Genomic DNA, 12,038 nt, shown 5'->3' with positions numbered 1-12,038 from the left:
GAAGAATTTGAGCTAATCTGAGCCATAAACATAAGACATCTTGGTAAAAGTGGTGTTTACTTTCAGCGCTGAAACGGGTGATTATCGGCTTCAGATTTGATGTGTTAATATTTAATGTAGGATAGTATAAGAATGCTACACTTAATAGTAATTACATTTTCGGACTCAGTGTTGCAATTAACACATTGAGTGCCAACAATCCAGACCGTTTTTCATGATATTTGTAGCACCACAGTATATTCTATGTTACAGCTTTGGACACATGCTGTGGCTCGTTTGAAAGCGGAGACTCTAAGCTCTCTGTAGGGGGAAACAGTTTAATTCTATGTGCCTCGGTTACTGAGAAAAATGGCTAAACAGAGGCCAAGTTTGATCAAAATCACTGATTTATTTCTAGATTCGGAGATAATGGGGGTTTTATGAAACGCTCCCCTTTCTGATGAACTCCTCTCTCCTCTCTGGATGGACACTAACGTTATGTGATGAGGCAAATGCCTAAATATATTCGTTTGAAGTCAATTTTCAAGGACAACATTGTTGACATGTTCTGAAACACCACGTGTTCTGGATATCTTTTTATGGCGTGTGCATTTAAACAGCCTGGTTCTGGATTGAAGACTTTAACAGGATGTTTCTCAGTCGTCTTTGGACCGATTTTAACCATTTCAAAACTCAGAAAAATGTTAAAATCTCAACTGTTTCCATCTTTCCATGTGAAGCTGCTCTGCTTTGTCAAACGCACTCCAGAGAGCGAGAGAGAACACCACGCCCCCTCGGACTAACACCACGCCCCCTCAGACTAACACCACGCCCCCTCGGACTAACACCACGCCCCCTCAGACTAACACCACGCCCCCTCAGACTAACACCACGCCCCCTCGGACTAACACCACGCCCCCTCGGACTAACACCACGCCCCCTCGGACTAACACCACGCCCCCTCGGACTAACACCACGCCCCCTCGGACTAACACCACGCCCCCTCGGACTAACACCACGCCCCCTCGGACTAACCCCACGCCACCTCGGACTAACACCACGCCCCCTCGGACTAACACCACGCCCCCTCGGACTAACACCACGCCCCCTCGGACTAACACCACGCCCTCTCGGACTAACACCACGCCCCCTCGGACTAACACCACGCCCCCTCGGACTAACACCACGCCCCCTCGGACTAACACCACGCACCCTCGGACTAACACCACGCACCCTCGGACTAACACCACGCCCCCTCGGACAAATACCACGCCCCCTCGGACTAATACCACGCCCCCTCGGACTAACACCACGCCCCCTCGGACTAAGACCCTCGGACTAACACCACGCTCCCTCGGACTAACACCACGCACCCTCGGACTAACACCACGCCCCCTCGGACTAACACCACGCCCCCTCAGACTAACACCACGCCCCCTCGGACTAACACCACGCCCCCTCGGACTAAGACCCTCGGACTAACACCACGCTCCCTCGGACTAACACCACGCACCCTCGGACTAACACCACGCCCCCTCGGACTAAGACCACGCACCCTCGGACTAACACCACGCCCCCTCGGACTAACACCACGCCCCCTCAGACTAAGACCACGCACCCTCGGACTAACACCACGCCCCCTCGGACTAACACCACGCCCCCTCGGACTAATACCACGCCCCCTCGGACTAATACCACGCCCCCTCGGACTAACACCACGCCCCCTCGGACTAAGACCCTCGGACTAACACCACGCTCCCTCAGACTAACACCACGCCCCCTCGGACTAACACCACGCCCCCTCGGACTAATACCACGCCCCCTCGGACTAATACCACGCCCCCTCGGACTAACACCACGCCCCCTCGGACTAAGACCCTCGGACTAACACCACGCTCCCTCAGACTAACACTACGCCCCCTCAGACTAACACCACGCCCCCTCAGACTAACACCACGCCCCCTCAGACTAACACTACGCCCCCTCAGACTAACACCACGCCCCCTCAGACTAACACCACGCACCCTCGGACTAACACCACGCCCCCTCGGACTAACACCACGCCACCTCGGACTAACACCACGCCCCCTCAGACTAACACTACGCCCCCTCGGACTAACACCACGCCCCCTCGGACTAACACCACGCCCCCTCAGACTAACACCACGCCCCCTCAGACTAACACCACGCCCCCTCAGACTAACACCACGCCCCCTCAGACTAACACCGCGCCCCCTCGGACTAACACCACGCCCCTTCAGACTGACACCACGCCGCCTCGGACTAACACCACGCCCCCTCATACTAACCCCATGCCCCCTCAGACTAACCCCACGCCCCCTCAGACTAACACCACGCCCCCTCAGACTAACACCACGCCCCCTCAGACTAACACCACGCCCCCCCCCGCAAAAACGAGTTCTTCCGTTTTTGGCACTCAATCTCAAACTCTATTTGGGCCTTTAAAGTGTTAAACCTGCCAACCCTGTAGTTTACACCTCCACAAACCTGTTCTGAAATGTTTAACAGATCATATTTCAGTCTTCAGTCTAAAATGTTTACGCTTCTGGAAATAAAAAGTAATGCACTAGTTTATGCAGTAATGCACTGTCATAAAAAGTAATGCACTTTTTATGTGAGCTAAATCTAAATGAAAAACAAACAGCAAAAATGGCATTGCTTTTCAGACTACTTTGAAGTGAAATGGGGTGATCATATTTTATTAGGGCTGTCAAATGTTTATGAGTCAACGAATATGACTAAAAACAAACGATGTATGAATCATGGATCACACAATGTGCTTCGACCTCACTCGCTCCTTTAGCGTCAGCGTCAGACCAGTTCAGCTGCTCTTTGGAAAGTCAGGCCACCAGCTTTTTAAGCACACAATCGTGTGACTGATGATCCTGAATCAGAGTGGAGGAGAGGTCGAGATGCTCTCATGTGGATCCACGGCGAGGACAGCGTGATGCGAGCGGAGATGAAAGAAGCAGATCAAATAATAATCGTGTGTGTGTGCACTGAAAAGAGTCATTTGGCAAAACGTTTCCCCAAACACAGCTCAGCTGTGTGTAGTTACCCTGCAGATGTAGAACCAACGACAGCAGCAGGGCCTGGCCCCACACTGTTTGTTTACCCAAAGTGTCCACAATAATTTATTATGAAGCACAATTATTAAAGGGACTAGACGGAATTGAAAAATGATGTATTTTCCTCCCCCTACATGCTCCAGCAATGTCCTGATGTGCAGAACGAGCCCAGACCTTTTCACCACAACCAGTCAAAACACGGGGCTGGGAAAAATAGTTTTTTTTTTTCATCATTTCATAATTTCGCATTTACCCAATGAAGGAAACTTGTGCTGAAAATATTTCTTTGATATTCGATATTATTCTGTTCTGAAAAAGAATGAGCAGTTTTAATTGTTGAAAAAAGTACCAGAAGTAGGGAGGCCAGTTCTATAAGAATGAAAAGTCGGACACTTGAGCTCAAAACGGAGGACAAAGGGTCAAAAAATCTATGGAAAATAAGCTATATTTAAAACAATCTTCGATTCAATTAAAAAACGTTTGCAAAATAGGAACAGAAAATATTAAATGCCTAAATTAGAATTGACATGTTATCATCTAATGATTGTAAGGTCTACACAGGCCTATAAGATTTGTTTTTTTATATCATTCAGTCAAATATGGTGTGAGTGACCTGAGGTGGCAGTGGTGAGTAAATCAAACGACAAGTTCCATCTAGTCCCTTTAAAGGAGCGTTATGCAAGTTTTTTCTTCACAATTTACTATAGACCTGTAAAGAACTCATTTCAATAATTGTTTTTCTCCAATATTTTTGTGATTGTCTTGTGTAATAACCATGATTAATGTATTCAGTTGTATCGGTTGTAAATATATGGTCAGCATTTGTATGATTATGACCTTGACCAGTTTCTCCAGCGCGGGGATCTTCAGCAGAGCAGCCTCGGACGGGGAACTCTCGCTGATCTTTAGAAACTGCAGCACGTCCTTGAGCGCCCTCTCCAGGTCGGATCGCACTCTGCACTGCTCCTCCGCTGTGAGATAAAACAAGACAAAACGGGGTCATATATCCATACATCAAGAGAATACATCACAACTCCACAAGAAGTATTCCAAATACTCTGACTGAAACTTCAAACCAAGACTGTCTGAAACGAGCATCAACAATTCAAACACTCACATTTAGCCTCATGCTGCGTCTTCTGAAGCTCCAGCTCTCGCTCGCGGTTTCTCAGCTGTCTTTCCAGGTATTCAATCTGAAAATACAAAAGATAAGTTGTTAGTTCTGAATAGCTATACCTATACCGATACGTCTCTTCTTTTTTGGTACCTTTCTCAGGACGTCCAGCTCCTGCGGCTCTGAACCAGACAGTTTCACAGGTCGACTCGTCCCGGGCTCCTCATCCAGAGCCAGGCCGGACTGACCTGGAGGCAGGAAACACAAAAAGGTTAAAGGTTAGATTCTGCATGATTTGTCTCCTTTAACTGGAATGTCTAATTTTGGTCGTATAAAGACAGTGTTAAATATTGCTTGCACCTCTCTCTTTGACCACACGGCGGATCTGCTTCTTCAGCTCAAGTCTCTCCTCTTCAAGACGCTCGATCTGGAATGAAACAAGTAAATTCAGGAAGGTTTTTTACCTTTAGATACATTCAAATAATGCGTTACAGTGAAAAACATATCATCCTCAACTTTTTTAAGCACCTCAACAACTTAAAATAATGTAAAAATAATGACGGCTAATGGAGGAAATATCCAGGGCTCTGTCTGTCAGTATTTCTCAAACAGGTGTGAATGAAAGAGCCGATCTCAGCGGAGAGAGTTGTGACTGGCGGTCTCTGTAACATCTCCACAAATCGGAATGATTGCGCACATACAAAGGGCCTGTCTCAGAGACTAGTTGGAGACTGGAGTCGCCGATAGTCACGGAGATACATCCCCGGGAAAAAGGTGAGTCTCCAGGTAGTCTTGGGGTGTAGACTGCAGACTCAGACCTGCCCTGTTTGGTCCACTTTAAACTGACAAGGTTTCGTTTCGAACGCTGGTCCGGACTTTTTATGGAGGTGTGAATACAACAAACGAATCCTGGTGCGGATCAAAGAACCGAGACACACTTTTTCAGGTGGTCTCGGTCCGGTTCCAAACATACTCTAGTGTGGTTCGCTTCAAGTTAGTTGAGGCCAAACTACAGGCCAGTCTCCTCATGTTCATGCACAAAGTCTTGATGGACAAACAGCCCAGTTTTTTGTTTAACAAACTCTTATTAAGCGGGTTTTGTCACAGATATGTGACTTGTCAATTGACGACAAACTCTTTGGTTGTTCCCAGACCCAAAAGTAAAGTTTCCTTTTAATATTAGAAACACTAAAAGTAAACCGCACTTCAAGCTGAAGGTAAAAGGCCAATTAGCTCAGTACATGTGAGCATAGTCACCTTGTCCTAGATGTGTCCTATAAGGTTGCATGATTATATGAAATGTGTAACATTCATGTATTCTATTTTAACTGTTTTGTAATTTTATATTGTCAGGACCCCAGGAAGACTAGCAACCACTTGTGGGCGCTAATGGGGATCCTAATAAAGAATAAAGATGTGAATATAAACCACTGTTGATCCGAAACAACTCCAGGATACATGCACCTTTTTGGACTTAACAAGCCTAAAGAGGATACCAAGGAGATCTCAAAGTTGTATGGGGTCTCTTTGAAATCTCCTTGGTATCCGAAAGGTTTTGGAGACATTGCAGGGACGTCACAGAAACGTCTTACAGGTTGAGGACAACAAAGGTCAAAGGTCAAACAAATAGTATTCACAACACAACCGCACAACCAGACTCCGTTGAAATCGAACCTGTTCTTTTCACTACCTGGAGACTCGCCTTATTGCCAGGGGATGTCATCTTCACATTTACTTAAGTTCTTTGCATATGACGTTTTTCATGTTGAAGAACCCCTCAAAAGAAAACGTCCAGATATTGTCGAAGAGTTACGTAAAAGGAGCAGCACCAGATTAACCTCTTAACTCCCGCCTGAACCGAGAGCATTTTATCCAGTTCAGCTTTACCCAAATCCTGTAGGCCAGTGTAGCACCTCATTTGAACTCATCTGAATGGATCTTTTTCCCCACGTCATCATTTTTTGGGGGGTTTTCAACTAATTTTTGTAACTTTTCTGTAAATTTTTTTGTCAAATGGTTTGTACATTTTTTGTCACTTTTTGTCACATTTGTCCTTTTTTGACATCATTTTTTTGTACATTTTTTGCCACTTTCTTTTATTTTTTTCGTCAATTTTTTGTACATTTTTCATCATTTTTTGTCACTTTCTGTCCTTTTTTTGTCAATTGTTTCGTCAGTTTTTTGTCTAAGTTTTCTCACTTTTTTGTCACATCTTCATCATTGTTTTCGTCTCAGTTCTGTCTTATTTTCTCACCTTTTTTCCAGAAGCTTTTGGATTGGGGTAAAGCCAAACTGGAGAAAATGTTCTCGGTTCAGGTGGGAGTTAAGGCGTTAAACAAAGATTAAAAATACAAATCGTCTATTCTTTGTAAAAGGCAAACTGACAAATGTAACAGAGAGTTTCCTAACTTCCTACATTGCTCGGGGCTTGACTTGTGAAAAGCGCTATTTAAATAAGCTTCCTTCCTTCCTTTCCTCGTACCAAACCTACACGATAATTGTGTTTTCTGTGGTGGATTGATTACACCTTTCAAAGTAAAACAGAAGAACTGGCTACAGCCTCCCAATCCACTGGCAAAATCCAATTTCATTTATAGCTGTGACCTTCTGATGTCCCATGACAGCTCAGACTTTTCCCACGGCTAACTATAAACCCTCCATGCCCTCTTGATGTTCTCTTCATCGTCTCTGCAGTGAATAATCTGCGCTGAAGTGTGGTTTCCTGCACAATCCTACCTCTTTGGTGAGCACTTGGTTCTCGGCGCGGTACTGCCGCTGCCGCACGTCTTTGGCTCGCCTGAACGTCGTCAGATCCACTTCCTGAGTGGGCTCCAGACCTGCGGGTTTCAAATTCACAAGGATCGGTGTGAGAGAGAGAAGGGTAAGGAGAGAGAGAATAAAGAGAACCGTGTCAACAGAGGATTCAATCTGGGAGGACAAATGAAAGTTTAATCCTGACCTATTCCAGGACAAAACAGAGCGTACTTTCATTTATGCAATTTTGTTTTAAAGGGATATTTCAGGATTTTTGACATAGGGCCTCATTTCCTTGTTATCCAGAGTGTTGCTGATTTCTGGAGATATTTTTTTTTGTAATTCATGCAGTTCTTATATTTGAAGAGTTTCGTGGCGCTAGGCTAGTGCAAGGCTAGTGCATTTCTATGGTATCAGCTAGCCTGCATTAAAAACAGTGTGATCCGCTCCACAGAGCACCTGAGGCAAATCACTTAAAGGGGGGGCATTATGTAAAATGGACTTTTTCAAGCTTTACATCATGTTATTATGTCATTCCCTCATTAAAAACATGCCTGAGGTGTTGCCTTGGCACATTCACGTATTTTTGAGTAATCTGTAAAAACTCTGATGGCGGCCATTTTAGGGATAGGTTTGCCTGAGTCCTCCTAGGAACGCCCCCACCTCCTGGAGACGCCTCCGAGCTTTCGTCACCAGCCGAGTAACCAACCACTGCTCCTCAGCAGAGCCCCCTCCCAACTGATGCCACAGACAGCGTGTGGAGGGGGCGTGTCTGAAAGGTTCAGAGGTTCTTAAAGAGACAGAGGCCTATTTCAAGACATTCGCTACAGCCATTTTGAGAGAGCAATTTTATGCAAGGCAGTTATTTTCATTTACTGCATTTACAGACCAACAGAAGGTTTGGTCATCATTGTAGTGTGATATAGACTGGTGCTATGTGACTGAAAAAAGCTTAATACCCCCTCTTTAAAACACCAGACTAACCATATGAATGTCTGTGTCGATAGAATCATTTTAACCATTTTGCATTTAAAAGAACTTATATTTGAGCAGCATCAGCTTCGTGGTTGTATAAGCTACGCAGCGGCGGAGTGATCTGCGAGAAAATAGTCCCTCAAAATGCGATCAATCATGTGATGCAAGGTCAAAAATGATTCTATCGACAGACATTTATATGGTTATATATATTAAATGGAAGGAAAAGGAATAAGTTAACATTATTAATCTGTTTCATGGTCCAGTATCAGTATTGAAAACAAAAGATCTTTAGAGAACTGGTATAAAATAAAATTCAATGGTACCCAGCTCTATTTACGCCGAGATACGATGGAAAAAGGGGTGTGTCCGACCCACGAGACACGATCCACATCTCCTCGTTTGTCACTTCACTGCTACGACCTGATGCTTTTAAACACAGGCTTCAATATCCTTATCAGAGATGTTCTCTTTGCAATGGAAAACTTAACCAGCACATGATCAGCTGAACAAAGAAAGTTTCTGTCTTCTATTTTGGGGCCACTATTGAGTGTGAAAGCAGAGGAGCAGAGGACAGAACAGTGATCATTCAGTGGAGAATTCAGACCCAGTTTTTGGCGAAAGTCCTCGTTTTCATCCAGGAGGTCGTTGATCCTCAGCTCCAGTTGGTTTATGGCTTTGGTCAACCCTTCGGCCTCCAAATCCTTCATCTTCATCAGACCCTTACATTCTTTAATCTCCGCCATTGCTTCTCCCAGTCCGTACGTGCCCTGTCAAATGGAAGAAACGCTTAAAATAAAAACACATCCTCACTTGTTCGAAAGTACAATGTAAACGCTTGTACTTTTGGGGAATTTTTAAGCCGTTTGTAGGACGCAGATTTTCTATGGCGGAGGTAATTAATCATGTTAGTCAAGGCTTTCCTGAGTGGACCATCGCAGAACAGATTTCTCACACATTTTAGGAAATAAAATCGTGCCCCATTCCAGGAAAAGAACAGCAAATGTGATTGTTAGTGTCTGTTTGAAAATTAACAGCTACACGGGGTTGAATCAGGACACATGCTTGGACGGAACCGAGAATAGAACACGATTAAACTAGAACTAAACCATGATAAAACGAGAACTCGCTAAGCAAAGAAAAACAGATTGCACTGGAAATTCTTGGGAAATCCAGTCATGTTTCATTCTCATAAATCCAACCACAAAGGTTTAGCTTTGGTCTAACTTTGGCTTGTGGAGAATCAAACAGGGTCCAACAGAAGGATACTGAAGTCTTCCACCTGACTGAGATCCACACATTTGTTGCTTAAACCCTAGTCTATGGTGTATCGTTGTCCTCAGGCAACAAACCATCTTTTTGGCTCTAACTCTGGCGATTTTAGATGCAGTTGTGGTGAACAGGTCTGAAGTCACTCTACACATTAAGACATTGCTGGAACATGTAGGGGGAGGAAAATCCATCCATCTATTTTCATCTTCTGCTTTATCCGGGGCTGGGTCTCAGCAGAGATGCCCAGACTTCCTGATCAATGCACACCTCCTCCAGCTGTTCTGACCCCGAGGCGACACCAGGCCAGCTATGAGACATAGTCCCATCAGCGTGTCCTGGGCCTTCCACGAGGCCTTGTCCCAATAGGACATGCCCGGTACACCTCCCGAGGAAGGCATCCGAAACAGATATCCGAGCCACCTCAGCTGGCTCCTTTCGACGTGAAGGAGCAGCGACTCTACTCCGAGCTCCTCACCCCGTCACCCTGCGAAGGAAGCTCATGTCCGCCGCTTGTATTCGCGATCTCGTCCTTTCGGTCATTACCCAGATCTCATGACCATAGGTGAGAGTGGGAATGTAGATCGATCGGTAAATCGAGAGCTTTGCCCCGACTCAGCTCCCTCTTCACCACGAGAGACCGATACAGCGACCGCATCACTGCTGACGCCGCACCGATCCGTCTGTCCATCTCACACTCTATCCGTCCCTCACTCGTGAACACGACCCCGAGATACTTGAACTCCTCCACTTGAGGCGAGAACTCCCGCCCGACCTGAAAAGGGGAAGCACCTTCTTCTTTTAACATTATTAAACTCCGTATTGTCCCTTTAAGCTGCCTACACAGCTAACCGCATGGATGGTTCTGTTGCTTCTATTTTGACGCTTAAAAGGCTTGTAATCAGACACTCACATGTGTTCACCTCAGGCGGAAAAAAACACAAAACTATGCGCTGTTGCTGCTAAGCGCAAAGAAGTGAATGAAAACGATTCCCTGATTCTTTGCTGCAATCTGCCATATTGGCCGAAGAGAAAAGAAAAGGAAAATCGATTAAATACAATTTAATTTCACCTAAGTTGGTGACTAACGTTTTTGAGACAGCATTAAATATTTAAAAAGTTTCGACCTAAACCCTTAGCCCATTTTACAAAGCCGTCGAAAGTGTCTGCCAAAAAAAAAAAAGTCTAGTGGAACCCCCCGGGACTGTACAGAGTTTAAAAATGTTAAAATTATGTATTTTCCTCCCCCTACACGGTCCTCCATGTCCTAATGTGTAGAATGAGCTCAGACCTGTTCACCACAACTGCCTCTAAAATCCTGCACTCACTCAGAAACTTCAAGTGCCGTCATGCACGAGCTTAATATAGAAGGTGCAGTTACACGTATGACCTGAGGTGGCAGTAGTGAGTACAAAATGGCCAACTTGTATCTAGCCCCTTTAATAAGAAAGACAATCCAGTTTCTTCTGCTTTCTGAGCAGGGATGCCCGGACTTCAATTTAGCTTCAATTTATTTATTATTGGAAATTGAAATCCCACATCTCGTTTGCAACATAAAACAAATAAGCATATTCCCTCTGACCCCCCGAGTTGCTGCCACTAAACCAGCTATAAAAAGTTTTACAAACAACTAGATAAAATGTCCTCCTTGTATTGAATGAACAGACGAGCCACACACACGAAAGACTTTCGAGAGGAATCTATTTTTGCACACACTGCGCACGTGAACGCGCTCCCACGTGCACATCAGCGCGAGCTGGTGTTGACTAACTGGAACAAAGTTGAGATCTGTGAATAACAAAACACTTATGAGACTTAATCCTTCAATTGCTAGTTCATTTTAAATATTGATTTTACATTTTGGTCTATATTTGTATTTTACCTCCCACATATTTGTGTGATGTGAATGTTAAGAGAGAGAAATTGCGATCTTCGATAATTGTGTCATATCTTGTGAATGATGTAAAAACAGCATAAAAACAAGGCTCAAGTTGAACTAAACTCCGGAAAATCATGACTAAAACTAGGGATGCACCGATATCGGGCCGATACCACAAGTTTGTACTCATACTCGTACTGTTTAACGAGATCCCGATACCAGAATCCGATACCACTTGACGTGTGGCCTGCGCTCCTACAGGAGCAGCTCCACTGAGGTGAGAAAATAACAACAAACTGGAGAACAGTTTAGTGTAAATCCAATATTCCACATAGAGCTGACTTTATTACAGACGACACTCCCTAAATCAGAGTCTGTGCTGGATTTAACCAGAGCTTAATGTTGTTAGTGCTGCAGCGTCTGCAGTGTTTACAACATACAGGCTAATGTTGCTAATGTTGCTAACTAGCTTGCGGCTAACAGTTCTTACACGTTTTTTTGCCCAGGGGCTTATTCATCTGAACAACTAACCCAGCGACTAAAAAGTCCTCAGAAAATCCAAAATAAAGAGATACAGCATGTTTATATTGAGGGGAAAATGAGCTGCAGCAGAACAATCAAAATGCTGAAGCTACTGGATAAGTTACAATAAAATCACGATCTGAAGTAACATCTCAATACTATTGTTAAATAAAAATACATTAATGAATAAAGCAAAGGCATTGAGGAGCTTTTGGACATGAGCTGTTTTGTCTGTGATGGACAGAGACATAAAAATAAAAAATTATACTGAATGAAAAATAAATAAAATGGCATCTGTACAATTCTGATATAACTTCTCTTAGTTAAAAGTGTCGCCTACTTTACTCAAGGAAATGTAAATAAGTAAATTAACTAATTACAAACCAATCTGCTGTGAAAAAGTAAGAATGTTGAAGAAAATGCCTTGTACTGGTATCGGTATTCGGTATTGGCAATT

General features: G+C 44.4%; 1 protein-coding gene across 1 annotated transcript in view; it reads right to left on the bottom strand.

Moving 5' to 3' along the window:
- Positions 1–12,038, bottom strand: part of cep290 (centrosomal protein 290) — an 87,615-nt gene that overhangs the window by 53,107 nt on the left and 22,470 nt on the right. The window contains exons 13-18 of the mRNA XM_079560397.1: positions 8,519–8,681; positions 6,919–7,019; positions 4,543–4,609; positions 4,336–4,430; positions 4,186–4,261; positions 3,906–4,039 (exon numbers count right to left, since the gene is read on the bottom strand). Of these exons, the coding sequence (XP_079416523.1) occupies positions 3,906–4,039; positions 4,186–4,261; positions 4,336–4,430; positions 4,543–4,609; positions 6,919–7,019; positions 8,519–8,681 (636 nt within the window). The remainder of the gene's footprint in view (positions 1–3,905; positions 4,040–4,185; positions 4,262–4,335; positions 4,431–4,542; positions 4,610–6,918; positions 7,020–8,518; positions 8,682–12,038) is intronic.

The sequence above is a fragment of the Gobius niger genome (assembly GCF_951799975.1).
Source record: "Gobius niger genome assembly, chromosome: 7".
In the NCBI taxonomy this organism is placed as follows: Eukaryota; Metazoa; Chordata; class Actinopteri; order Gobiiformes; family Gobiidae; genus Gobius; species Gobius niger.
Note: the sequence above shows the minus strand (reverse complement) of the source record. Positions and strands in the feature narration are given on the sequence as shown.